This window comes from Erinaceus europaeus, chromosome 2, assembly GCF_950295315.1.
Source record: "Erinaceus europaeus chromosome 2, mEriEur2.1, whole genome shotgun sequence".
Lineage (NCBI taxonomy): Eukaryota > Metazoa > Chordata > Mammalia > Eulipotyphla > Erinaceidae > Erinaceus > Erinaceus europaeus.
In genome coordinates, this window is record NC_080163.1 from 162,429,508 (window position 1) to 162,452,881 (window position 23,374).

Below are 23,374 nucleotides of genomic sequence, written 5' to 3' on the forward strand. Positions count from 1 at the left end.
AGTGACTTTCTTCGCATATTGCATGTAAGGCTGAACCCTATATGTCATATGACAGGTATGAGACCAGCTTCATGAGCATTGGTTCCTTGCATGAATTGTAATTCTTGTTATTTAGTTAATTCACTTAGTACGCTTCATTAAATGAGATACATCCTTACAAGTGCATTTTAGTTATGACTAGGATTGTACAATGTATTTGTCTGATTTTACCCTAATGAAAGAAGGTACAAATTATTAATGAGACTTTGCAAGTACCTTTGCCACGAAAAGTAGAGGGACTCAGTAGAGGTAGACCAAGCTTCTCTTGTGATTTGATACCACCACTCTCAATGAAGTCAATCATTGTTAACATCCATATTGTATGGCAAATCTTTATTATTGATTGCTCTTGAAGCTTTGGAAAGCCCCAAAGATAGTATGCTACTAACAGAAGAAAAAGAACAAACTGCTTTTTAAAAAATTTTTTTGATATTTATTTCCTTTTGTTGCCCTTGTTGTTTTATTGTTGTAGTTATTATTGTTGTTGTCGTTGTTAGCTAGGACAGAGAGAAATGGAGAGAGGAGGGGAAGCCGGAGAGGGGGAGAGAAAGATAGACACCTGCAAACCTGCTTCACCACCTGTGAAGTGACTTCCCTGCAGGTGGGGAGCCCGGGCTCGAACTGGGACGCTGGTCCTTGTGCTTTGCTCTTTGTCCGCTTTTCCCACTGTGCTGCCGCCCAACACACCAGACTGCTTTTAAACGAGTAATTTGATTTATCTGATTAGTCATCTAAGTTCAGATTGCTCTCTTCATGAGAAAAAAATTAAAAATGCATTGCATGCATTTTACTATATAATAGTGCATTCAGGAAAAAAAAATTGCCATCACTAGAGCTTCAACTGCTCTGAGCTCACATTTTTCAGAGAAAGAGGGAGAGATGGAAAAATAGCACAGCATCAAAGCTTCCTCCACTGGGGTGGAGGCTGGGCTTGAACATGGTTTGTGCACATGGCAAAGTAGGCACACATTCTAAGATAAGCTATCTTGCTATCCCAGAAACAACATTTTAATGTAGCATTAAAACTGTTAAGTCACACACAACCAAAAAATAATAATAAATGAGCGAGAGAGTGAGCGAGTGCAGGTGCGTGCACACATGCATGGGAGAGAGATGGAGAGACCAGAAGAAAGGACTAGAGAAAGACAAATGTGGAAAGTACCCCCAAAACAGAACGCTGAAAACTCTCCCATCAAAGAAAGTGGTTATTTAAAAAAAAAAACTGTTAAGTCAGACTGATTTGTCTAAAGATTATTTTTATTATACAAATTTAGATACTTAAGTGCTTTTGAAGTTAACAGATTCAGTGATTTTGGGTTTTGTGGTTTTTATCTTTAAAAGATGTTAAGTTTCAAGAATCCTGGTGATGGCACTCCTGGCTGAGTTCACACAGTACAGTGTACAACGACCTGGGCTCAAGTGACTGTTGCAGCAGTGCTGCAGTTCTCTCTCTTTTCCAGTCTTTCTCTCCCTCCCTCTTTTTATCCCTCATCTCTCTTCCCCCTCATCTTCTGTCTCTATCCAGAAAAAAATCTAGAAATTCTTGGAATACGGGTTTATTTAAATGCTTGTTATTTTTTATAAACGAGTTAGGTTTAAAAAGAAAATACATGTTTGTGTTTAGGAGAGAAAAAGTCAGGACATTACTCTAGTGTATATGGTGATAAAGATCACACTCTCGCCTTCAGACTTCTGAATTAGTGCCTGACAGCTTTGCCATTTCCCAGGCCAAGAGAGGAACAAAAAAGATTGATTCTGTAAGAAGTTCTATGCAGATGTTTCCTGACTGATGTTTTTTCAGTATTATGGTGGTGCAAAAAGATTCAGTAGAAAACCCTATTTAGAATTTTTAATTTCTTTTTTACTAGACTAACAATGTGTGGTAGTACTCTTTTGATACTGAGTGTTGGTGTAGTCACTATCAAGCCACCCCATCAGCTGGGGCCCTATTCAAGGAGTCCTGAGATTCCCAAACAGACATGATGGGCCTAGACCTCAAATAAATCCCTCTCTCCATTGTTACAGGTCATCTCTGTCAGGAACAACAAAAAAGACCCCTTTGTGGGCCCCACATAGGACCTTGCCCTCAACCTCGATCAACAACAGTAGAGAATGTTCCATCTTCCGAAGGGAGGATGGACAACATACTCTATGCTACAGCTGAGGAAGATGGGTCCTGATATTGGGGCAGCTTGGAACGTTCCTACTCAGGACCACAGAATGTGGGCTTAGATCTACAGGGATGTAGAGGTCACATAGGCTCCTAAGCTGAATATAGGCCCCAGACCAAATCAAATTGATGGGGTTTACAGTCAACAAAATTTATACCCCTTTCCCATATTAGGGAGCTACTCTCTTCCCTGATCTAGCTTTCTGGTCCTTTTTCCAGCCATGACATCACCTCCCCAGACAATACCTTGGAACCACCTGCATATCAGATTTCAGGCTCAGAGAAAAAAAAAACAACAACAAACTAGTATAGCTACAGGCCCTTTGAAATATAACTAAAATATGCCTACTAGCTATCTACAAAATGGAGGAACACACACACACACACACACACACACACACACACACACACACACACACACACGACACTTCATCTGCACTATTCCAGCCTTTAGTCTATGGTTGCTCAACAGTTTGTTTGGCTTCATATGTTAACTCTCTTTTCAGCCACCAGGTTCCAGATGCCGACCAGACTTCCCTGGACAGATGACCCCACCAATGTGTCCTGGAGCTCCGATTCCCAGCCCCAACCTACTAGGGAAAGAGAGAGACAGGCTGGGGGTATGAATCGACCAGTCAAGGCTCATATTTAGTGGGGAAGCAATTACAGAAGCCAGACTCATCTTCTGCATCCCACAGTTAACCTTGGGTCCATACTCCCAGAGGGATAAAGAATAGGAAAGCTCTCGGGAGGGGCTGGAATCCGGAGATCTGGTGGTGGGAACTGTGTGGAGTTGTACCCCTCTTATCCTGTGGTTTTGTTAATGTCTCCTTTTTAAAATAAATTTTAAAAAGTAAAAAAAAAAGAGGAGGCCTGGCAGTGGTACACCCAGTAGATTGTGCATGTTACCATGCACAAGGACCCAACCCAGGTTCAAGATCCCAGTCCCCCACCTGCAAGAGGGAAGCTTCAGGAGTGGTGAAGCAGGTCTCCAGGTCTCTCTCCTTCTCTATCTCCCCTCCCCTCTTAATTTCTCTCTGTATCCAAAGTAAATAAATATTTTAAAAGGGAGAGAGTTGTGGGGTGGGGTGTACCATTGGTCTAGTGAGATAGCTCACCAGGCAAGTTGTCTGCTTTTCTATGTGAGCAACCCATGTTTGAGCCCATAGCTCTGGGGCAAGCTTTGGTATTGTGTGTGTGTTTCTGTCTGTCTGTCTTCTTCTTCTTCTTCTTCTTCTTCTTCTTATTATTATTATTATTATTATTATTATTATCATCATCATCATCATCATCATCATCATCCTTCCTCTTGTCCTTCCTCTTCTCCTTCTGCTTCTCTCCCTTCTCCTTTCCTTCCTCCTCCTTCCTCCTCCTCCTCCTCCTTCTCCTTCTCCTTCCTCCTCCTCTTCCTCCTCTTCCTCCTCCTCCTCCTTCCTCCTCCTTCCTCCTCCTCCTCTTCCTTCTCCTCCTCTTCCTCCTCCTCCTTCCTCCTCCTCCTTCCTCCTCCTCCTCCTCCTCTCTCTCTTCATATCCATCTCCCTATCTATCAGGGGGGGCCACCCTGGAGCTGTGGAGCCTCAGCAATGACAAAGAAAGACATTGACAACCCTGTCACTATAGTATTCTCTTCATCCAACAATTAATTTCAATTCACTACTTCAGACATTTTTCAGATTCAGTGTGCCTTCAGCTCCATGTTAATGTTGAGAACTCATAGAGCTATTTGTCACTTTCCATGTAGTATTTATCAAATTCCATGAAGTATTCTGAGCTTACAGTCCCAAGGTGGGTGACCACCGGAACACAATACTTACAACTTGATAATGAATTTGTTGGAGTAAAACCCATCAGAAATTGAGGAAGAACTGCGGTCTGATTTATTAATACTTGGAGGTAGGAGTAAAGTTCACATTTACACTATGAAAATTTTTTTTCTTAATTATAGACATAAACAGGCAGAGTACTTTTAGCGTTGATCCCACACTCTTAGCCACAGTTCTCAAGTAATTTAAAAATACAAAACTGTTCCACATATAAAGAAATGATCTGCTGTCCATCCAGTAAGAATAGTGTACAGTGCTAGCAGGATAGCATAGTGGTTAATACAAATGACTGTCAATTCTGAGGCTCTGAGCTCCCAGGTTCAATCCCCAGCACTACCATAAACTAGAGCTGAGCAGTAATCTTATTTAAACAACCAACCCAAACAAAAAACTGTTCTCCTTTTAGTATTTTATTTTATTTTTATTAATTATTATTATTATTAACCTGGGCACTACTCAGCTATGGCATATGGTGGTGCTGGGGAATGAACCTGGAACATTGTATTCTCAGTACCAAACACATACTGCATAACCATTATGCTATATCTCTAGCCCATTTCAGTATTTCTGAGATAATGTTTTCATACAGGCAGAAAAGACTAAAGCTGGGGCCAGGCGGTGACGCACCTGGTTGAGTGCACACACTACAGTGCACAAGGACCTGGGATCAAACCCCTGGTCCCCACCTGCAGGGGAAAATCTTCATGAGTGGTGAAGCAGGGCTGCTTGTGTCTGTCTCTTTCCGTATCTCCCTGTCCCCTCTCAATTTCTCTGTCTCTATCCAATAAGTAAAAAATAAAAAAAGAAAGAAAAGACTAAAGCCATATTTTTTTGTTGTCTCTGATCCAACAAAAACAGATCCTTTTCTCTTTATACTATTTCTGTATTTACATGGCCAGACTATAAAGATCAGATATTTACAGTTCATGCATAAAGATAGTAGTCGAGACGATCGAGTAGTCTATAACTACTAGTCTCCTACCTGGTATGGAAAGGGCTATGTGGCCAAAAATTGTAAAGCAAGAAACAAAAGATATCAGAGAGAAACAGCAGTACAAGTAAAATTCTCTTCCTGCTTGGGAGTCACTCAGGATCTGAAATGATAGCTTGCCTGGTGTGACAGAGGTAATAATAAGGTGCCTTTCTTAGGGCTCTCAGCTTAATAACTTTTTTTTTTAATTTTTAATTTTTTTAATTTATTTCTTTATTGGGGAATTAATGTTTTACATTCAACAGTAAATACAATAGTTTGTACATGCATAACATTCCCCAGTTTCCCATTCAACAATACCCCCACTATGTCATTTATCATCCTTCATAGACCTGTATTCTCCCCACCCACCCACCCCAGAGTCTTTTACTTTGGTGCAATACGCCAATTCCATTTCAGGTTCTACTTGTGTTTTCTTTTCTGATCTTGTTTTTCAACTTCTGCCTGAGAAGCTTAATAACTCTTTTAAGTCCACTTAGACACCTCATTCAATTAGTTGTACAAAGCTGCCAAACTACACTTTTTTTAATTTAAATTTCTTTATTGGGGGATTAATGTTTTACAGTTGACAATAAATACAATTGTTTGTACATGCACAGTATTTCCCAGTGTTCCACATAATAATACAACCCCCACTTATCCTCTACTATCATGTGCCAGGACCTGAACAAAGTACACTTTTTTAGGTTGTGTATATCTGATTTTCTTTCTTTTTTGTATCTTTCAAGAATTTGGAACCCAATAATGTCAAATTGGGCCAATGAACCAGGAGGTAGTGTAGTGGCTAGATCTCTGTATTTATAAATACTCATTAGTTCAGTCTCAAGCATTGCATGTGCCAGTGATATTCTGGTTCCCCTTTTCTTTTCTCAATAAAATGTTAAACACATACTTCAGGCAAAGATGGTAGCAGACTAGCAGCTTCTGTTTCCTCTCACTGCCACCACTGCCACAAACAGAGAAGCAAGCTTGAGCTCAGATGAATTCACATAAAAAGAGAAGAAGCCCAGAATCCAGGTGGCAAGGACAGAAAGATTCACAGTGGAGGTGAAAATTCACTCCCCTCTCTGTGCCACACCACTGGGCCAGGATATCACTGCAGTAGCCATTTGCCCTCATGGACTCCCGACACCGTGGGCTCTGGTTGCTTTGACTTTTACTGCTTCAGCCTCTGCTTCCCACCCCTATGCTGCCTCCACTGTGGCCACCATCAGCTTGTTTGCATCTGTGGTGTCTGTCATGCTCAGCCTATGCCCTGCTCAACCTGCCAGGTTCTCAGTGACCACCATACTATTCTGGCTAGTGCCCTATCACTTGCTGCCTCAGTGCCTTTACAGACTGCTGACCCTAGTCTTCACTGAGAATCAAACATAGTGGAGAACAAAGTAATTTATCTGTAGTATTGGTCCAAAACTGTAGCTTGATGAAAACTCCAAATACAACAAACATATAAACCTCCTGTGAGCCAGGAGGTTGTGTAGTAGTAGGGGCATTGGACTCTCATTTATTTATTTATTGCCTCCAGGGTTATCACTGGGGCTTAGTGCCAGCTCTATAAATCCACTGCTCTTGATAGCCATTTTTTTCTTCTATTATCATATATGTATGTGTGTGCATACACACACACACACACACACACACACACACACACACACACATGACTATTGGATATGAGAGAAATTGAGAGGGGAAGGGTAAAAAGGGAGAGACTGCTTCACTGCCCAAAGTGTCCATGCTGCTAGTGGGGAGCTGGGGCTCCAACCCTGGTCCTTCCATGGGTCCTTCCTCATAGTTCTATGTGCACTTAACCAGGTGCACCACTGCCCGACCTCCAAATAATTTTTTTTTAACAGAAACCTTCTTGATGAAGCCTTCAAAACTATGGGCCATGGAATGCTTTCCCAATTGAGAACTATGAAGAAGTATTGCAATACATTCAGGGAAATAATGAGGAAGTGTAGTGAAAATTTCATAATCATCAGAGGAATGAAGATCAAAATGGAGAAGAAAGGGTCACAATTCACATTTGGAAAAGTTTTAGCTGACATTAGCTGATATTTCAATAGAAGCTAAATGCTAGAAAGAACTGTCAGAATATATTTCTAAATTCTGAACAGAGAAGACCTCAACCCAAAATTACTTTCTTCTGTTAGGCTAGCAACCATGTTTGAAGGAGGCTTGAATAGCTCTTCAAACAAGCAACAGCTGAAAGAATTCATTACCACAGCTATTCCTACACAAAATATTAAGGTAGGGAAATAAATAAGCAAAGGCCAGTGGTCCGGGAGGTGCCACAATGGGTTAAGCATTGGACTCTCAAGCATAAGGTCCGGTCCTGATCCCCGTCAGCACATGTACCAGAGTGATGTCTGGTTCTTTCCTCCTATCTTTCTCATTAATTAATAAAGTCTTTTAAAAAAAAAAAAAAGGCCAGTGAAGACTGTTGATGCCTCAGAATTGAAATTAACAGAGGATTATAGGAGGGGCCTGAAGGAGGGGACATAGTTCAGTGGACTTTGGTGAAGGGATATTGGTAGGATAACACTTTTCGGGGTGTGGGGGTGGGCAGAGGAGAGCTTCAGAAATAGTAGACCGGTATTGCAGTGCTTCTCTTTTCTCTGTCTCTGTCAGCACTCAAAAGAGGGAAAAGTGAGTTTGCTGAGAGAGTCTCCCTGTGCAAAACAAACAAACAAAAAGTATTTGGTGATTTTTTTCTAACATACAACTATTATGTAGTTGTGTGTACACACACATACCTTTTTGTCATTTTGACCACTTTTTCTCCTACTGTTTCCCACTAGGCTAGATGTCAGCTTGCTATCCCAGACTTCCTAATATCTGTTTTGACATTGTTATTTGTTAGATATTTATTCCAAGATTCTGAACCATGGCACCCTGACATTTGGGAGCAGTTAATACTTTGTTGCTGTTGATTATAACATGGCCTGTACTCTCAACAGAACATCTCAGCATTGCTGGTGTCCATCAGGAAGGGCGAAATCACCCCTGACTGAGAGCCACTTTGTTAAGTGTCTCTCCAGTATCAGTCTCAGCACTATCTAATAGAGTTGTGATAGATGCTGTAGTTTAAATAATAAGGTGTTTTGTGTACAGCAAATTTATTAACTCTGTCTGCATGTTCTTGAATTCCTGGAAGGTGTTTTTGGGTAGAAGGGAAAGGAAGAGGGCCTAGCAGGTGACTGATCCTTCCTTCCATGAGTGATGTATCATTCCTGGCACTATGTGACAGCACCAAGGATAATGCCTGGTGGACCTCCATGATGGAGTTAGCCCCACTCCCATAAAAAATAAAAAAATAAATAAAAATTAGTCTGAGGAGGTGGCAGTATGTTTTTTTTTTTTTTTTTATGAGGAGTACATTTCCACATATTGCCCACCCTCAGAGCTCCATATCCAGTCCCCTCCCTTGATAGCTTCCATATTATTTATCCCTCTGGGAGTATAGACCCAGGATCATTGTGGGGTGTAGAAGGTGGAAGGTCTGGTTTCTGTAACTGCTTCTCCACTGAACATGGGTGTTGGCAGGTTGATCCATATTCCCAGCCTGTCTCTCTCTTTTACTTTTGGGGTAGGGATCTGAGGGAGGCGGGGCTCCAGGGCACATGGTAGGGTCTTCTGCCCAAGGAAGTCTGGTTGGCATCATGATATCATCTGGAACCTGGTAGCTGAAAAAGAGGTAAGATATAATACAGGACCAATTGTTGTCTAATCATAGACCTAAAGGCATGAATATTGCAGATGAAGATTGGGGTCTCTGGTTTGGAAAAAGCTAGTAGGTCTATTTTAGGTATATTCCAGAGGGCCCATGCATGACTTTACTAGTTTTGGGAGTATGGTTTTGCTCATGATAGGGTCTGAGGTTTGATCCTTGGTGCTACATTCTAGAGAAAAAAAGAGTGGAAGGTGGTGGTGGGGTTAGAAGGTGGCATAATGGCTATGCAAAAGACTTTTTTTTTAAATGTAGATAACAAAGAAATTAGAAGAAGGAGGTAAGAGCAGGAGAGACACCTGTAGTACTGCTACTTACTGCTAGCTAATGTGGATCAGGAACTTGAACAGGGGTCCTTATGTATTTGCAACACGTACACTCTAACCTGCTGTACCACCACCTAGCCGCCCAAAAATAACTTTATGTCCAAGGCTCCCAAGTTCCAGGTTCAGTCATCTCCACCACCATAAGCCAGAGCTGAGCAGTGCTCTGGTCTCTCTCATTAAAATAAAACAAAAGATGAGTATGATGTATTGCACCAAAGAAAGGACTGGAGAGAGGGATGAGATAGAGGGGCACTGGGGTCCTGATGCATGATGGTAAAGAAGGACTTAGGTTGGGGGAGAGTGTCTTGCAGATATCTACCATGGGGAGATGAAAGGTTGTGCCTATGTGTCAACCGCTATTACTGGAAACCATTAACACACACCCCCCATTAGAGTGCAAAGATAAATACAAATTATATGTGCACACAATTCTTTTTAACAACCAGGGAAGTAGTACAGCAGTTAAAGTGTTGGCCTCTCAAGTATGAAGTTGAAAGTTCAGTCCTGGCATGGCATATCTCTCTGTCTCTCTCTCTAAGATTTTATTTATTTTATTAATGAGAAAGACAGGAAGAGAGAAAGAAAGAGCCAGACATCAGTCACTCTGGTATATGTGCTGCTAGGGATTGAACTCAGGACCTCATGCTCAAGAGTCTAGTTCCTTAACCACTGTGCCACCTCCCGGACCACAGCATCTCTCTCATTGAAAATTAAATCTAAAAATAAAAAAGAAGAAAGAAAAGGTTAAAACTGGACTATAAAAATAAGAAAGCATTCTAAAGTCTATACCAAAAGGACTTAAAATATGGTTTTGAGGATCCTGAGTCTTAATCTTGTGCAATAAGAAGCTTCGGAAAGTTTTTGAGCAAGGAAGTGTAATGGTTGCACTTTAAGATACAATTGTTACTGTTACAGAGCAGTGGAAATGGGTGTGTTCTTAGACAATTTTGACAGTGGTACAAGGGAACGGAGTCTGGGAAATCTGGCAACAGAAGGAAGTTTACGGTAGGTTGCAATATTCACAAAAGACAAAGTTCACAAATTTCCCCTGGTGAAAAAAAAACCTAGGCAACTATATCTCATTGAACAGAAATTTGGAGGGGGAGGAGGTTGTGGGAACTAAAGATGGGATAGAAGAGAGCTGTGAGTGCTAATTCAGAACTGTATTGAAAATAGCCAGGTGATCGGGTGGTGGTGTATCTGGTTGAGTGCACATATTTCAGTGTTTGTGCAAGGACCTGGATTCAGACCCCACCTGCAGAGGGGAGCGACACTTTCGTTGAAGCAGGGCAGTAGGTATTTCCCTCTCTCACTATCTTCCCTCTCCCTCTCAATTTCTGTCTGTGCTATCAGATAAATAAATAATTTAAAAAGCTAGAGGTCAAGAATCAGGTGGTAGCACAGGGGGTTAAGTGCACATGGCACAAAGCGCCAAGGACGGGCTAAGAATCCCTATTCCAGCCCCTGACTCCCTGCCTGCAGGGAAGTCGCTTCACAGGTGGTAAAGCAGGTCTGCAGGTGTCTATCTTTCTCTTCCCCTCCTCTCCCCATTTTTCTCTGTCCTATTCAACAACGATAACATCAGTAATAATAATAATAACTACAACAACAATAAAAAACAAGGGCAACAAAAAGGAAATAAATAAAGAAATATTTTTTTAAATATTTTTTTAAAAACTTAAAAAGGCTGCAAAGAGAGAGGTTGGCAGTATGGATCGACCTGCCAACACTCATGTTCAGCCAGACCTTCCACCTTCTGCACCCCATAATGACCCTGGGTCTATGCTCCCAGAGTGATAAAGAATAGGAAAGCTGTCAGGGGAGGGATGGAATATGGAGTTCTGGTAGTGGGAATTGTGTGAAAATGCACCCCTCTTATTCTGTGGTTTTGTCAGTGTTTCCTTTTTATAAATAAAAAAAAAATTAAAAAGCTAGAAGTCAAGAGTTGAAACTATCCTCAGGGAAATCAGTTATGAAGGTTGAGACTATTGGAGGGAAAAACAGTGCAGAACCGAGGCACAAGGGCTCAGAGGAATAGCCAGTAAGACAGGAAAGAAAGACAGCTCATGAATGTGCCAAGTAAGTCAGCAGCCCTCTGCCCAGAGAATTCAGGAGAGAAGGACAAGGGAAAGGTGGATTTGACAGTTATTGTCATTCCAGAAAGTGATTTTGGTGTGAAAGGTTGAAAGTGAAATGATGAAACTGTGCTTTTATTTACTTATTTTAAGTGTAAGGATGAAAAGACAGATGAAATGGGTCCATCAGCAGTAGGGCTGAAGGCAGTGTTATGTAGGACTGGAAAAACCCTCAGGTGTTTGTTTGTAGGCATAACAGCAGGAGAAGACAATAAAGAAATGAGTCAAGGCTAAGAGTGAAGAATAAATTGATCAGTAATACTGAAGTGTTGGAAGTTGTGGAATTTCCAAATTTTAGTGCTGTGAGAGGGGTAAGCTGTGGGACAGAGTGAATGTATTTTCTGGTCTTGTTTCTTGAAAAATACTCAGTGATAATCAAGGAAGTTTTCCTGTGGGACAGTTTTTCCTCTTGAGAAAAAACTCAGCAGACATCTTAGAAATGAGGTTGAGGTAGAAAATGAAATTGAAAGCCTATGTTGAAAATGCATTGGATGACCAGAGAAAATTTTGGGTTGCCCGAAAAGTCATGACATTTTTTACTATGCAAAAATATATCATGATTTTTCCCACAACCCAGTAGATCACATAGATTTGGATAATGTGCTGCTTTGCCGTGCACATGACCAAGATTCAAGCCCTACTCCTACTGTGTTGAAGACCATAGCACTTTGGTGCTATGGTCGTTTGTTCTCTCACTTAAAAAAAAGGAGAAGTGCACTGGAAAGCATGGTTATTCTTTTTTTTTTTTTAATTTATGGGGGAGTTGTTCTTTTTATAGCAATAGCATTAATGTGGATGGTCAGACACCTAAAATTAATTTTGTGTCGATTTGGATAGTAATGATGTTTAAGTTTGTTTTGTTTTATTTTCCTAAGGCTTGTGTGGGTGTCTTATACACGCACATCCTCCCACTCCCCCCCCCTTCCTAGGACTCATGTATTAATGCCTAAAAGTCATACTAATCTTTCTTTTCTTAGAGATGAAAGAATACCTTCAATAGAATTTTTCAGAATCTAAAATTCTGGAGCCTGAGTTGAGAAGTTCTGGTCTGGGGACCAGGTGGTGGTGTAACTGGTTGAGCTCACACATCACAGTGTGCAGGGACCCAGGTTCAAGCCCCTGGTCCCCACCTGCAGGGGGAAAGCTTCACAAGTGGTGAAGCAGGGGTGCAGATGTCTGTCCGTTTCTCTTCCTCTTTATCTCCCTTCTCCTCTCAATTCTGGCTGTCTCTATCAAAATAAAGATAATTTAAAAAACTTTAAAAAAAAGAGAGAAGTTCTGGTCTGAACCTTTTTAGGAGTCTGTCTGTTTCTATAGTTTCTCTTTCAAAATTCAGTAGTTCTGTGGACAAGTTTAATGCCTTTTGGTATGTTGTGCTAGGACACAGTTTTGCCCCTGGCAGCTGCCTAAATATGTCAGATTCAGTCATTACAGTTGATCTCCAGTTGTTCTTGCACCTGTGCTGTCAGTCGTCCTAATGTTGCATGTTCTATGCTGTTCTTCTGTCCTCTAATCAGCTGCTTCAAACCATATGTCATCTGGATGATAAGCTTGAACAAGTCCCTGAAGGTGTATGTCTATATAGAAAGGAGGTAGAGCATTTGCACTGAGACAGCTTACCCCCAGGTCAGACATGCAGGTTCTTGAAGATCATTTTGATCCTAGGGTGTTTTTTTATTATTATAATATTTTTATTTATAAAATGGAAATGTTGACAAGACGAAAGGATAAGAGGGGTACTTTTCCACACAGTGCCCACCTTCAGAACTCCATATCCCATCCCCTCCCTTGATAGCTTTCTTATTCTTTATCCCTCTGGGAGTATGGACCCAGGATCATTGTGGGGTACACAAGGTGGAAGGTCTGGCTTAGTAATTGCTCCCCTGCTGAACATGGGCATTGGCAGGTCAATCCATACTCGCAGCCTGTCTCTTTCTTTCCCTAGTGGGGCAGGGATTTGGGGAGGTGAGGCTCCAGGGTACATTGGTGAGGTCATCTGCCGAGGGATGGCATCACAGTAGAATCTGGAACCAGAGTAATGAAACTGAAGGGTTGACATCCCACACCCGACGTTCCTGGACACAGTCCGAAGTGAAACATGCTGAGGTGGTACTGATTGCATTGCTTAGATTGGGATCAGCAGATGTAGTATCAGTTGGTATAAATTGAGAGAAGTAAGCAGGAAAGTGAGCCCTACCCTAGAGGTTGCAGGACTGGGAGAAATAAGGCCTTTATAGAGGAAGTGGGAAGTTCCTGCTATCTTTGGGTTTAAGAAGCAATAGATAGTTATCGTTATAACAAAATTATTTGGCAGGTGGGTTAACTTTGAAAATCCCTTTGTTAGGACTTGCTGTATCATACAAAACCTCGCCATAATTTATGTCCTTTTATGCTATTTACATAGAGCTGTATCTTATAAAGTAACACCACCAGATGCTTCTGATCTCCTTGGTCTAAGTTTTTAGGAGATTTAATATTTCAAAGAACAAGTCATTATTATAAATGTATTATCAATTTGAACCCACTGTTAAAATTCAATCTGATTACCAGTTTGAAGTTTTAAGTGCTTAGATCGAAGGAACATATATTCAGACATAAAACGTTTGAGACATTCAATTCATTTTCCCCCTCTCGTATTAAATAGTGATTCATGAGACTATAAGTTATATATATTACCACCATTCCCACCACCAAAGGTCTGTCATGCCTCCCCTCACCCCCCAGCTACCCTCACCCTTCACCTAGAGATTTTTACTTTGGTGCCATACTCAAAACTCAGATTCTGCTTTGAGTTTCCCTTTCTGTTCTTCTGTTTTTAAGTGGGATCATCCCATACTTATCTTTGTCTTTCTGACTTAGCTCACTTAACATAATTCCTTCTAGCTCCATCCAAGATGGGTCAGAGAAGGTGGGTTCATTGTTCTTAATAACTGTAGTCATTCTTTTTTTTTTAACTATATTCTTTTTGTTTGATCGCATTATTTGAACATGGTCCTTGCACATGGCAGTAAATACATTCAACCAGGTGCACCACAACTTGGCCCCATATAATTTTTTTAAGAGCCAGCAAGACAGCATACACCTAGGATGGTGCCTGCTGTGCTATATATATGACCGAGGTTCAAGCCCAACTCCATTGCACTGAGGTTAAATTTTTCCCTTCTTTTCCATGTCTTTGTCTCTTTTTTTTCCTTTTTATTTATTTATTCATTTATTCCCTTTTTGTTTTATTGTTGTAGTTATTGATGTCATCGTTGTTGGATATGACATCAATAACTACAACAATAAAACAAAAAGGGAATAAATGGAGAAAGGAGGGGAAGACAGAGATAGACTATATTCTGAATCTTAAAACAAATCTCAGAAAATTTAAGATAAATGAAATATAGAATGTGTTCTCTGACCACAAAGGACTGCAGCTAGAAACCAGTAACACAAAAATAACTGGAGAAATCTCCAGATACTTGGAGATCAAACATTCTACTTCTGAATATTGAATATTTTCAAGGGGAAAATGTTTAAATACATTATTAAACTGAATGAAAATGAAAATACAGCTCCTCAAAGTTTGTGGTGTGTTGCTGGAAAGAATATTTCTTTTTTTTTAATTTTTTTAATATTTATTTATTTATTTAGTTTCCCTTTTTGTTGCCCTTGTTTTTTTAATTGTTGTAGTTATTGGATAGGATATGTTGTCGTTGTTGGATAGGACATTGAAAAATGGAGAGAGGAGGGGGAGAGAAAGATACCTACAAACCTGCTTCACTGCTTGTGAAGCGATTCCCCTGCAGGTGGGGAGCCAGGGGCTCGAACCAGGATCCTTATTCTGGACCTTGAGCTTTGTACCACATGCGCTTAACCCGCTGCACTACTCGACTCCCTGGAAGGAATATTTCTAAAGCACATTACATTAGGAAAGAAGAAAAGACTAAATATTAATCTCCCAGCTTTTAGGAACTGAAAGAAGAATAAAAATGATCCCAATTAAGAGTAAAGGAGTGGGGAAGTAAAATAATCCCAAAGTAAGCAGAAGGCAAATAAAGAATATAAGCCTACGAAGTTAAACACACAAGTAGTAGAGAAAATCAGTGAAACCACAGGCTCAGTCTTTGAGGAGAAAAGTTATTAAAATTTAATAAACCTCTTGGCAACACAAATCATTAATGTCAGGAATAACAACTGCATATCCTACAGACTTTTTTTTTTCTGGAGTTCATCTATTTTGTTGCCCTGCTCTGATACTGTTTTAGCTTGTTCAGCTAGTTGCATTCTTAGCTCAGCGATTTCAGCTTTCAGCTCTCTAATAACCATGAGATAATTAGAATTTTCTTCCATATTCTCATTTGTTGTTCCTGCATTTCTGATTACAATTTTTTCAAATTCTTTACTCACTCCTGTTATTATTTCCTTAGCTAATGTTTGGATGTTGAACTCGTTATTTTGTGCTTCACCCTCTGGAGGACTTTTAGCTGGACTCTTGTCCTGGTTCAAGTCTCCAATATTTTTTCTTGTTGTTTTAACCATTTTATATATTATGTTATGAGTTCCCTTTATCAGTACTTTTCAAATTATTGATCACTATTGCCTGGATTGACTTGTGTCTAAGTAAGTTAATTAAAAGGTTCACAGTGGTGGAAGTTAACAGTTTTTTCAATCCCTGAGTTGGAGCTCAGTGGTGTAAAAGCCTTTTTTTTTTTTCTTCCCTGTAGGCTATGGGAGCCTGAGGGCTTTTAAACTATCAATAGGCTTCTTAGCTTAATCACTGACTCCTGACCAAGAGATAAAGCAGGGTGTGGCAGAGATAATCCAGTGGTTATGCAAAGAGACTTTCACAGCCCCTCAGCTATGCCACAGAGGTATAGGTCTTCTCCTGAGTTTCCCTGTTAGATCTCTGTCCCCTGGTGTCCCTCCCTGTTGCTGCTCCAGATTCTGAGGGTAGTAGCAATGGAGACTCAGAGTTGCACTTGGTGAGTCTCTGGGGAGTCCTTTCCTCCCTTCAGCTGTCCCCTTGTTGTGGAGCAGACTGGAGGTGGTGTCTCCACTGATAAACTGTTGAACTGTTAGCAGTCACTTAATCTCTCCTTAGACCCCTCTCTCCTCTCTGTCACCAGCCACGCGTGTTTGTACTCACGGGTGATTTACTGGGTTCCTGTGGTCATTCTAGGCCTGTCTTGTTTCGGTCCGGGTGGTCTCCTTTGGTATTCCTAGTTGATCCGGGAGAGGAGAGGAGAGGAGAGGAGAGGAGAGGAGAGGAGAGGAGAGGAGAGGAGAGGAGAGGAGAGGAGAGGAGAGGAGAGGAGAGGAGAGGAGAGGAGAGGAGAGGAGAGGAGAGGAGAGGAGAGGAGAGGAGAGGAGAGGAGAGGAGAGGAGAGGAGAGGAGAGGAGAGGAGAGGAGAGAAAGCGATCTGCTCCAGACTTTTTTTTTTTTTAAAGGGAGATATCATATACAATTTCACACATACAAATTTGACAACTTATGTAAAGTCAGTCAGTTCTTCAAGAAGTACAAGCTACCATAACCCATCCAATATGAAGTAGGTAACTTAAATAAATGTGTGGTAGCACAGCAGGTTAAGCCCACATGGTGCAAAGCGCAAGGACCAGCATAAGGATCCCAGTTTGAGCCCAGGCTCCCCACCTGCAGGGTGGTCACTTCACTGGCAGTGAAGCAAGACCACAGGAGTCTTTCTCTCCCCCTCTCTGTCTCCCCTCCTCTCTTGATTTCTCTCTGTCCTATCCAGCAACAACAACAGCAATGACAACAACAAGGGTCAAAATGGGGAAAATAGCCTTCAGGAGCAGTGGATTCATAGGGCAGGCACCAAACCCCAGCAATAACCCTGTAGGCAAAAAAAAAAAAAGTTCAGTGAGGCAGGGTAGATAGCATAAAGGTTATGTATGCAAAGAAACAGTCATGCTTAAGACCCTGAAGTTCCAGGTTCAGTCCCCTGCACCACCATAAGCCAGAGCTGAGCAGTGCCAGTGGTGGGGGTAAGCAGTGGTGCACCCACCTGAGCACACATATTACCATGCGCAAGACCTGGGTGAAAGCCCCCAGGCCCCAAATAAAAGGGGGAAACTTTTTGAGCAGTGAAGAAAGTGCTACAGCTATCTATCTATCTGTCTGTCTGTCTTCCTCTCTGTCTCTTCCCTCCCTCAATTTCTGTCTGTCCTATCAAACAGAGAAGTATAAATAAATAAATGAAGCAGTACTGTATAGTATTGTTTTTTTATGTTTAGGTCTGCATTTATTTTTCTTATTGGCTGATGAACAGTTTTATTGTAAGGAAAAGTAAAAGCAAATGGATGTTTATGTGCTCAGAGTGATTAGTAGATCCTCCAAATGTAGGTCTGCATTTAAACTGATCTTTCTTAAGGTCAGATTCACTGAGTAGGGTATGTTCTTTGCCATGCATGTGACCTTGTTTAATACCCTGGCACTATATAGGAGTGTCTTGGCACCAAATGACATGAGATGTATATGAAAAGTGTAGATGTTGTTCTTTATAATTGTAAGCAAACCCACTCTGCAACTAGGAAAACACCAGTGTTTTCACTTTGTGAAATAAACTATTGACAATGTGGGGGGCCAGGTGGTGGAGTTCCTGGTTGAGCACACATGTTAACAGTGCATAAGGGCCCAGGTTCAAGCCCCCGGTCCTCACCTGCAGAGGGAAAGCTTTACAAGTGGTGAAGCAGTGTTGCAGGTCTCTCTCTCTCTCAGTCTCTCTCTCTTCCTCCCCCCCCCCGTCTCTCCCCCCACTCCCTCTTGATTTCTGGCTGTCTCTTTAGCCAATAAATAAATAAATAAAGATAATAAAAAAAATTGTCTTTTTTTTTTAAAAAAATGTTACACATATCTGCATTTTTTACTTAGATGTTAAATTCTTGACTTCTTTGAAAATGATTAAGCAGTTTATATCGGTTACTTCAATTTTATTTTTTTATTTAAACCATGGCTGTACTATTTGGAATTTTACTAAAATAATAAAAAAGAAAATCATGCTTTTGATTTTTACAGTTTGTTACAAGGAGCTTTTGTAAATCTAATTTTTTCTTTCATCTTCTCTTTATAGGAATATATTAAAGGAATTTGTGAACCCGAATTAGAAGAAAGAGAATGTTACCCCAAAGCCATGCACTGTATTTTTGTTGGGGCACAGAGCCTGTTTCTAAAGAGCTTGATTCAGGACACCTGTGCCGATCTCTGCATTCTGGACATAGGTCTTCTTGGCATCAGAGGAAGTGCAGAAGCTGTGGTCATGGCTAGGAGTCATATCCAGCAGTTTGTAAAGCTTTTCGAGAATAATGAGAACTTACCCAGCAGTCAGAAAGAATCAGAGGTAAAAAGGGAGTTTAAACAGTTTGTGGAAGCCCGTGCTGACAATTATACAATGGATTTGTTAATTTTGCCCACTTCCTTGAAAAAAGAACTTTTGACACTCACACAAGGTGAAGATAATCTGTTTGAAACAGGAGTTGATGATGCTAGTGATACAAGAAATTCTGGACAAACAGAGTTTTCACAAAATGCTGCCACAGGGTTAAATACTTCCAGTGATGAAATTGTTTTGCAGGAAGATGCAAGAAACAAAGCCGGGACTCCTGTTTCTGAGCTTACGAAACAAATGGACACAATCCTTTCCAGTTCAGAAGATGTAGTTTGTGTTCCAATAAATGGTCAAACCCTTGAAGGAGAGGTGTTTTCCAAAGACAGAGTTTGTCACAAAAGAAGATCTTCTGATTCTGAAGAAAGGCACACAAAGAAACAATTTTCTTTGGAAAATACTGAAGAGGGGGAGCTTTTACCTGGTGGTAAGACATCAGCCGAAAATGAAATCATCAATCTTTCTGATTCTTTCGCTGATTCTGAAAACTTAAGTCCAGATGTAAAGGACACTACTGAGGAAATGGAATACAACATCCTTGTAAACTTTTTTAAAACCATGGGCTATTCCCAAGAGATCGTTGAAAAAGTCATTAGGGAGTTTGGACCATCTACTGAACCATTACTGCTCTTAGAGGAAATTGAAAAAGAAAATAAAAGAGCCCAACACAGAGAGTGTTTGCCAGGTACTATGTATCCAGAGACCAATAACACCAAAAATAAAGGTATTTATAGCAGCGTACATGAGCTTGCAACAGATTCAACTCCAAAGAAAAAAAATCTCACACAGCAAAATGTGGTAGAAAAGTTTTCTCAGTTACCATTCAAAGTAGAATCAAAACCATGTACCTCAGATTGCAAAATTAATAACTTTAGAACAGCAGTGGAACAGAAAAAAGAAATCTGGAGTTCAAATCAGAGCTATGTTTGTAATGTAGATCTTGAAACGGATGGCCTTTCACCCTCTGTTGCTCCTGCAAGTCCCAAAGAAGCAGTCAGTTTTGTTTCAAGAGGAGCTTCAAGTCACCAGCCTCGAATTCCAATTTTCTCTGAAAATGGTCTGCAGCAGCAAGTAGAACCCTTACTACCAAATATGAAGTCTGCCTGTGAAAACCGTTCAGGATATTGTACCTCTCCTCAGTCTAAACCAAATTGTCCACCTCTTTCTCCACCAAAGCTGCTACCCCACTTTTTTCCTTCAGTTACTGATGCAGGGCCTTCTGATTATATTGATTCCTCAGTTACAGGGGTTCAAAGGTTTCGAGATACTCTGAAAGTACCCTACAAACTGGAACTAAAAAATGAACCTGGGAGAACAGACTTGAAGCACATTGTTATAGACGGGAGCAATGTTGCAATTACGTAAGTTTACTTTGAGAAGTCTTTAAGCAGTGTCTCAGAATTAATTACACACATTTATAGCAACTGTCTTAGATGTTTTACCTTAAAAAATAATAATAGTAGCTTGTTGTAAAAGTCTTGCCATTACATTTTCTACAGTTATAAAATGTAAAATTTACCTTTCAGAGTATTTATCTCCCAGGGCGTGAGATGATAATTCAGTTTTTCACATTGCATTTGTCCTTGGATTATCCAAATCATTAGGCTCTTCATACCATGAATAGCTTGGTACTTAACATGAAGGTGTAGTTGACAACAAAAAGATTTTTATGGCACAATATGCCAGGTCTTTAACAATAATAGTCTACTAGGTCTTTAAAATTGTTAATGTGTGATATACTTCCAGTTTGGTCTCAATTTTTTTTTTTTTTTAATAAGTGATAGCAATTTCCTTTCTTTGGAAATTCAACAGTTTGAATTTCTGTGTGGATCTCTGCTCTTTATGAAAAGTGTATTTGTTTTTACTAAAACAGCTTAACTAATCACTTCTATTTTGCCTGTCTTGGACCCTAGGATTGGGTTTCTTCTTTAAGGAAGGCTTTAGTATAGTGGCTAAGAAGAGTGTAGAGGTAGAATCAATCTGGGTCCCCATCTGGGACCCAAGTATTTGATCTTGGGCAGTTTTGAGTTTCATTTGCTTGTAGTCTGACATCTTTTTTAGTGCCATTTCAACAATTGCTAGGTAAAGACTTCCTTCAGATTTTATAGTCAGTTATTCGATTGGTTTTTGAGCAGCTTCAAGGCCTAGCATTTTAAGTATCTCCATTTCAAGAAAAGAAGCACATGAACATGGAATGAAGAGGTTGAAATACTTTACTGAGCTGTTGAATGTTTATATGGACTCTTTCCTAGGAGTTCAGACAGATCATATGTGCCCTGAACTCTACAAATACTTCTAAAGGGGGCCAGGTGGTGGTGCACCTGGTTAATCTCACTATAGTGTGCTAGGACCTGGGTTTAAGTCCCTGGTCCCCACCAGCAGGGGGAAAGCTTAATGAATGGTGGAGTACAATTGCGTGTGTCTGTCTCTCTATCTTTCCTCTCTCTCTTTCCCCTTCCCCTCTCAATTTCTGTTTCTACCCAATAATAAATAACTTTTTTAAAAAGTGGGACTGGGTGGTGGCTCACTTGGTTGAGTACACATGTTACAATGCGCAAGGACCCAGATTGGAGTCCCTGGTCCACACCTGCAGGAGGAAAGCTTCATGAGTGGTAAAGCAGTGCTGCAGGTGTCTGTCTCTCTCCCTCTCTCTCCCTCTCAATTTCTGGCTGTCTCTATCTAATAAATAAATAAATAAAGATAATAAAAAATAAATACTTAAGATTGAAATATATCTGTTTCTTACTAATTTGGGTGGGGTTTTTGTTTGTTGTTAATTATTTTGTTAGAATATTCAGTAAAATATTTATAAAGATAACATTTGCGATCCCATATAAAATTCATTTGGTACTCTCTTGCACCAATTATTTACCTTGAGTACTTAACCATTTCCTTACCAATCTTATTTCATCATTTTAAACATTATTCCCTCTACACTTTCACCTACAGCCTTTTGCTCACATTATTTTGAGGGAGATCTCAAGATAAAACATTTTTTCCACAAACGTTTTCTTAACTAATTTTTAAATGCAGTAGTTATTTCTATCTCTCTAGCTAATAATTAATGCTGTGTTTTTCTTTCAGAAAAAGAAAATGCCCTTAATATATTTGTCATTTCAAAAGAAGACTGTCTATTCTCATTTCACCATGTATGTTGACAGTTCTTTTGGGGGAAACCCAACAAATGGCCCACAGCTGCATAGTATTATCTAAGTGAAAATATAAGGTACAATTTCAGTCACCCTCAGTCCAAGTCCAACATCAGTTCCTCATTGTTTTTTTGTTTTTTTTTGAGCCAAGTAACGATATAAAATTTAGGTCACAATTGTGAGTAATACTGATCCTTTTCGTTTTTCTGTATGTGGAAAGAATTCGCATTGGTGTCCAAAGAATAAGAAATGCAAATGAACTTAGTGAACAACGATAATGACACTTGAAAATTTTTAAGCACTTGAGAAATTTCAAGTGCGTAATATATTTTTATCAGACAGGTCACTGATGAAGTTTAGTTTGGTGCTATCTAGCCTTTATTTGATCTTTTGCGCATTTAGTCCTTCCCACTTTGCTCAGAGTGTCTTCACTTGTCATTGGGATATTCCCAAACACTCCCATATACTTGCTAACATCCTTGGATACAATCCCATCTCTTTTGAAAACTACTGAATTAATGCAGTGTGGAAGCCACAAGCTAACTTTCTTTGAATTCTTTTGAAAATGTGGCTGAGGAGGGTTTACTTTTCTCTTTCCTATTTCTCTTTCTTTATTTTTTTTTTTTTTGTTAATTCCCAGATTTAAAGCCAGCCCTTCTACAGTGTTATCCTGAGAAGACAGGCTTACTTTGAAATAGCTTGATCAAGAAAAGTAAATCAATAATTAAAGTTAACTCTTATCCTGCAGAGTAACAGTCTAATGGGCACAGGGTTTATTTTGGAGTGATAGGAATGTTTTGGAACAAGGGAGAAGTGATGGTTTGCACAACAGTATGTATAAACAAAAGGCCAATGAATAGTTTGTTTTAAATGTTTTATGTCCTGTGATTTCATCTCAAACTTTAAGTTAGAAAAAATTAACCCCTTTTTTAAATAAGTTGCTTTGATATAAAATATGCACTATAGACAGTAATTTTCATGAAGAAGTGATTCATGTCTGTTCTATTGAACTACCTCCAAGGATTCATTGTGCCTCATTCAGCCTGTAATAGGCACTCAGTTAACAATCTGTTGAATAAAATAAGACTTACAAAAGATCAGTTTTCATCTATACACACACCCCTTTTTTTTTTTTTCAAAGAGAAAGGGAAAGACCTTCCCCACCATTGCCATACATGATATACCCATGTGGTGCCAGGGCCTGAACCCAGGACTTATGCACACTGGAGCTTATACTCTATTGGGTGAGCTGTCTCCTGGAACCACAATTAGAAGTTTTTAATCACTTTTTGCCATTCATTTATAACTTTCAATTCCAGTTGATGGGACTAATTTAGGTTAGATTTTAAATGTATGGAATCTCAAGTTGAAACACCTTAAATAAAAGGTACTGGGAGTTGGGCAATAGCACAGTGGGTTAAGCGCAAGTGGCACAAAGTGCGAGGACCTGCATAAGGATCCCAGTTCGAGTCCCGGCTCCCCACCTGCAGGGAGTCTTGCTTCACAAGCAGTAAAGCAGGTCTGCAGATGTCTATCTTTCTCCCCCCCTTTGTCTTCCCCTCCCTTCTCTATTTCTCTCTGTCCTATCCAACAATGACATCAATAACAATAATAACTACAACA

General features: G+C 40.1%; 1 protein-coding gene across 1 annotated transcript in view; it reads left to right on the plus strand.

Moving 5' to 3' along the window:
* Positions 1 to 23,374, plus strand: part of N4BP1 (NEDD4 binding protein 1) — a 60,796-nt gene that overhangs the window by 13,088 nt on the left and 24,334 nt on the right. The window contains exon 2 of the mRNA XM_007533675.3: positions 18,291 to 19,963. Within this exon, the coding sequence (XP_007533737.2) occupies positions 18,291 to 19,963 (1,673 nt within the window). The remainder of the gene's footprint in view (positions 1 to 18,290; positions 19,964 to 23,374) is intronic.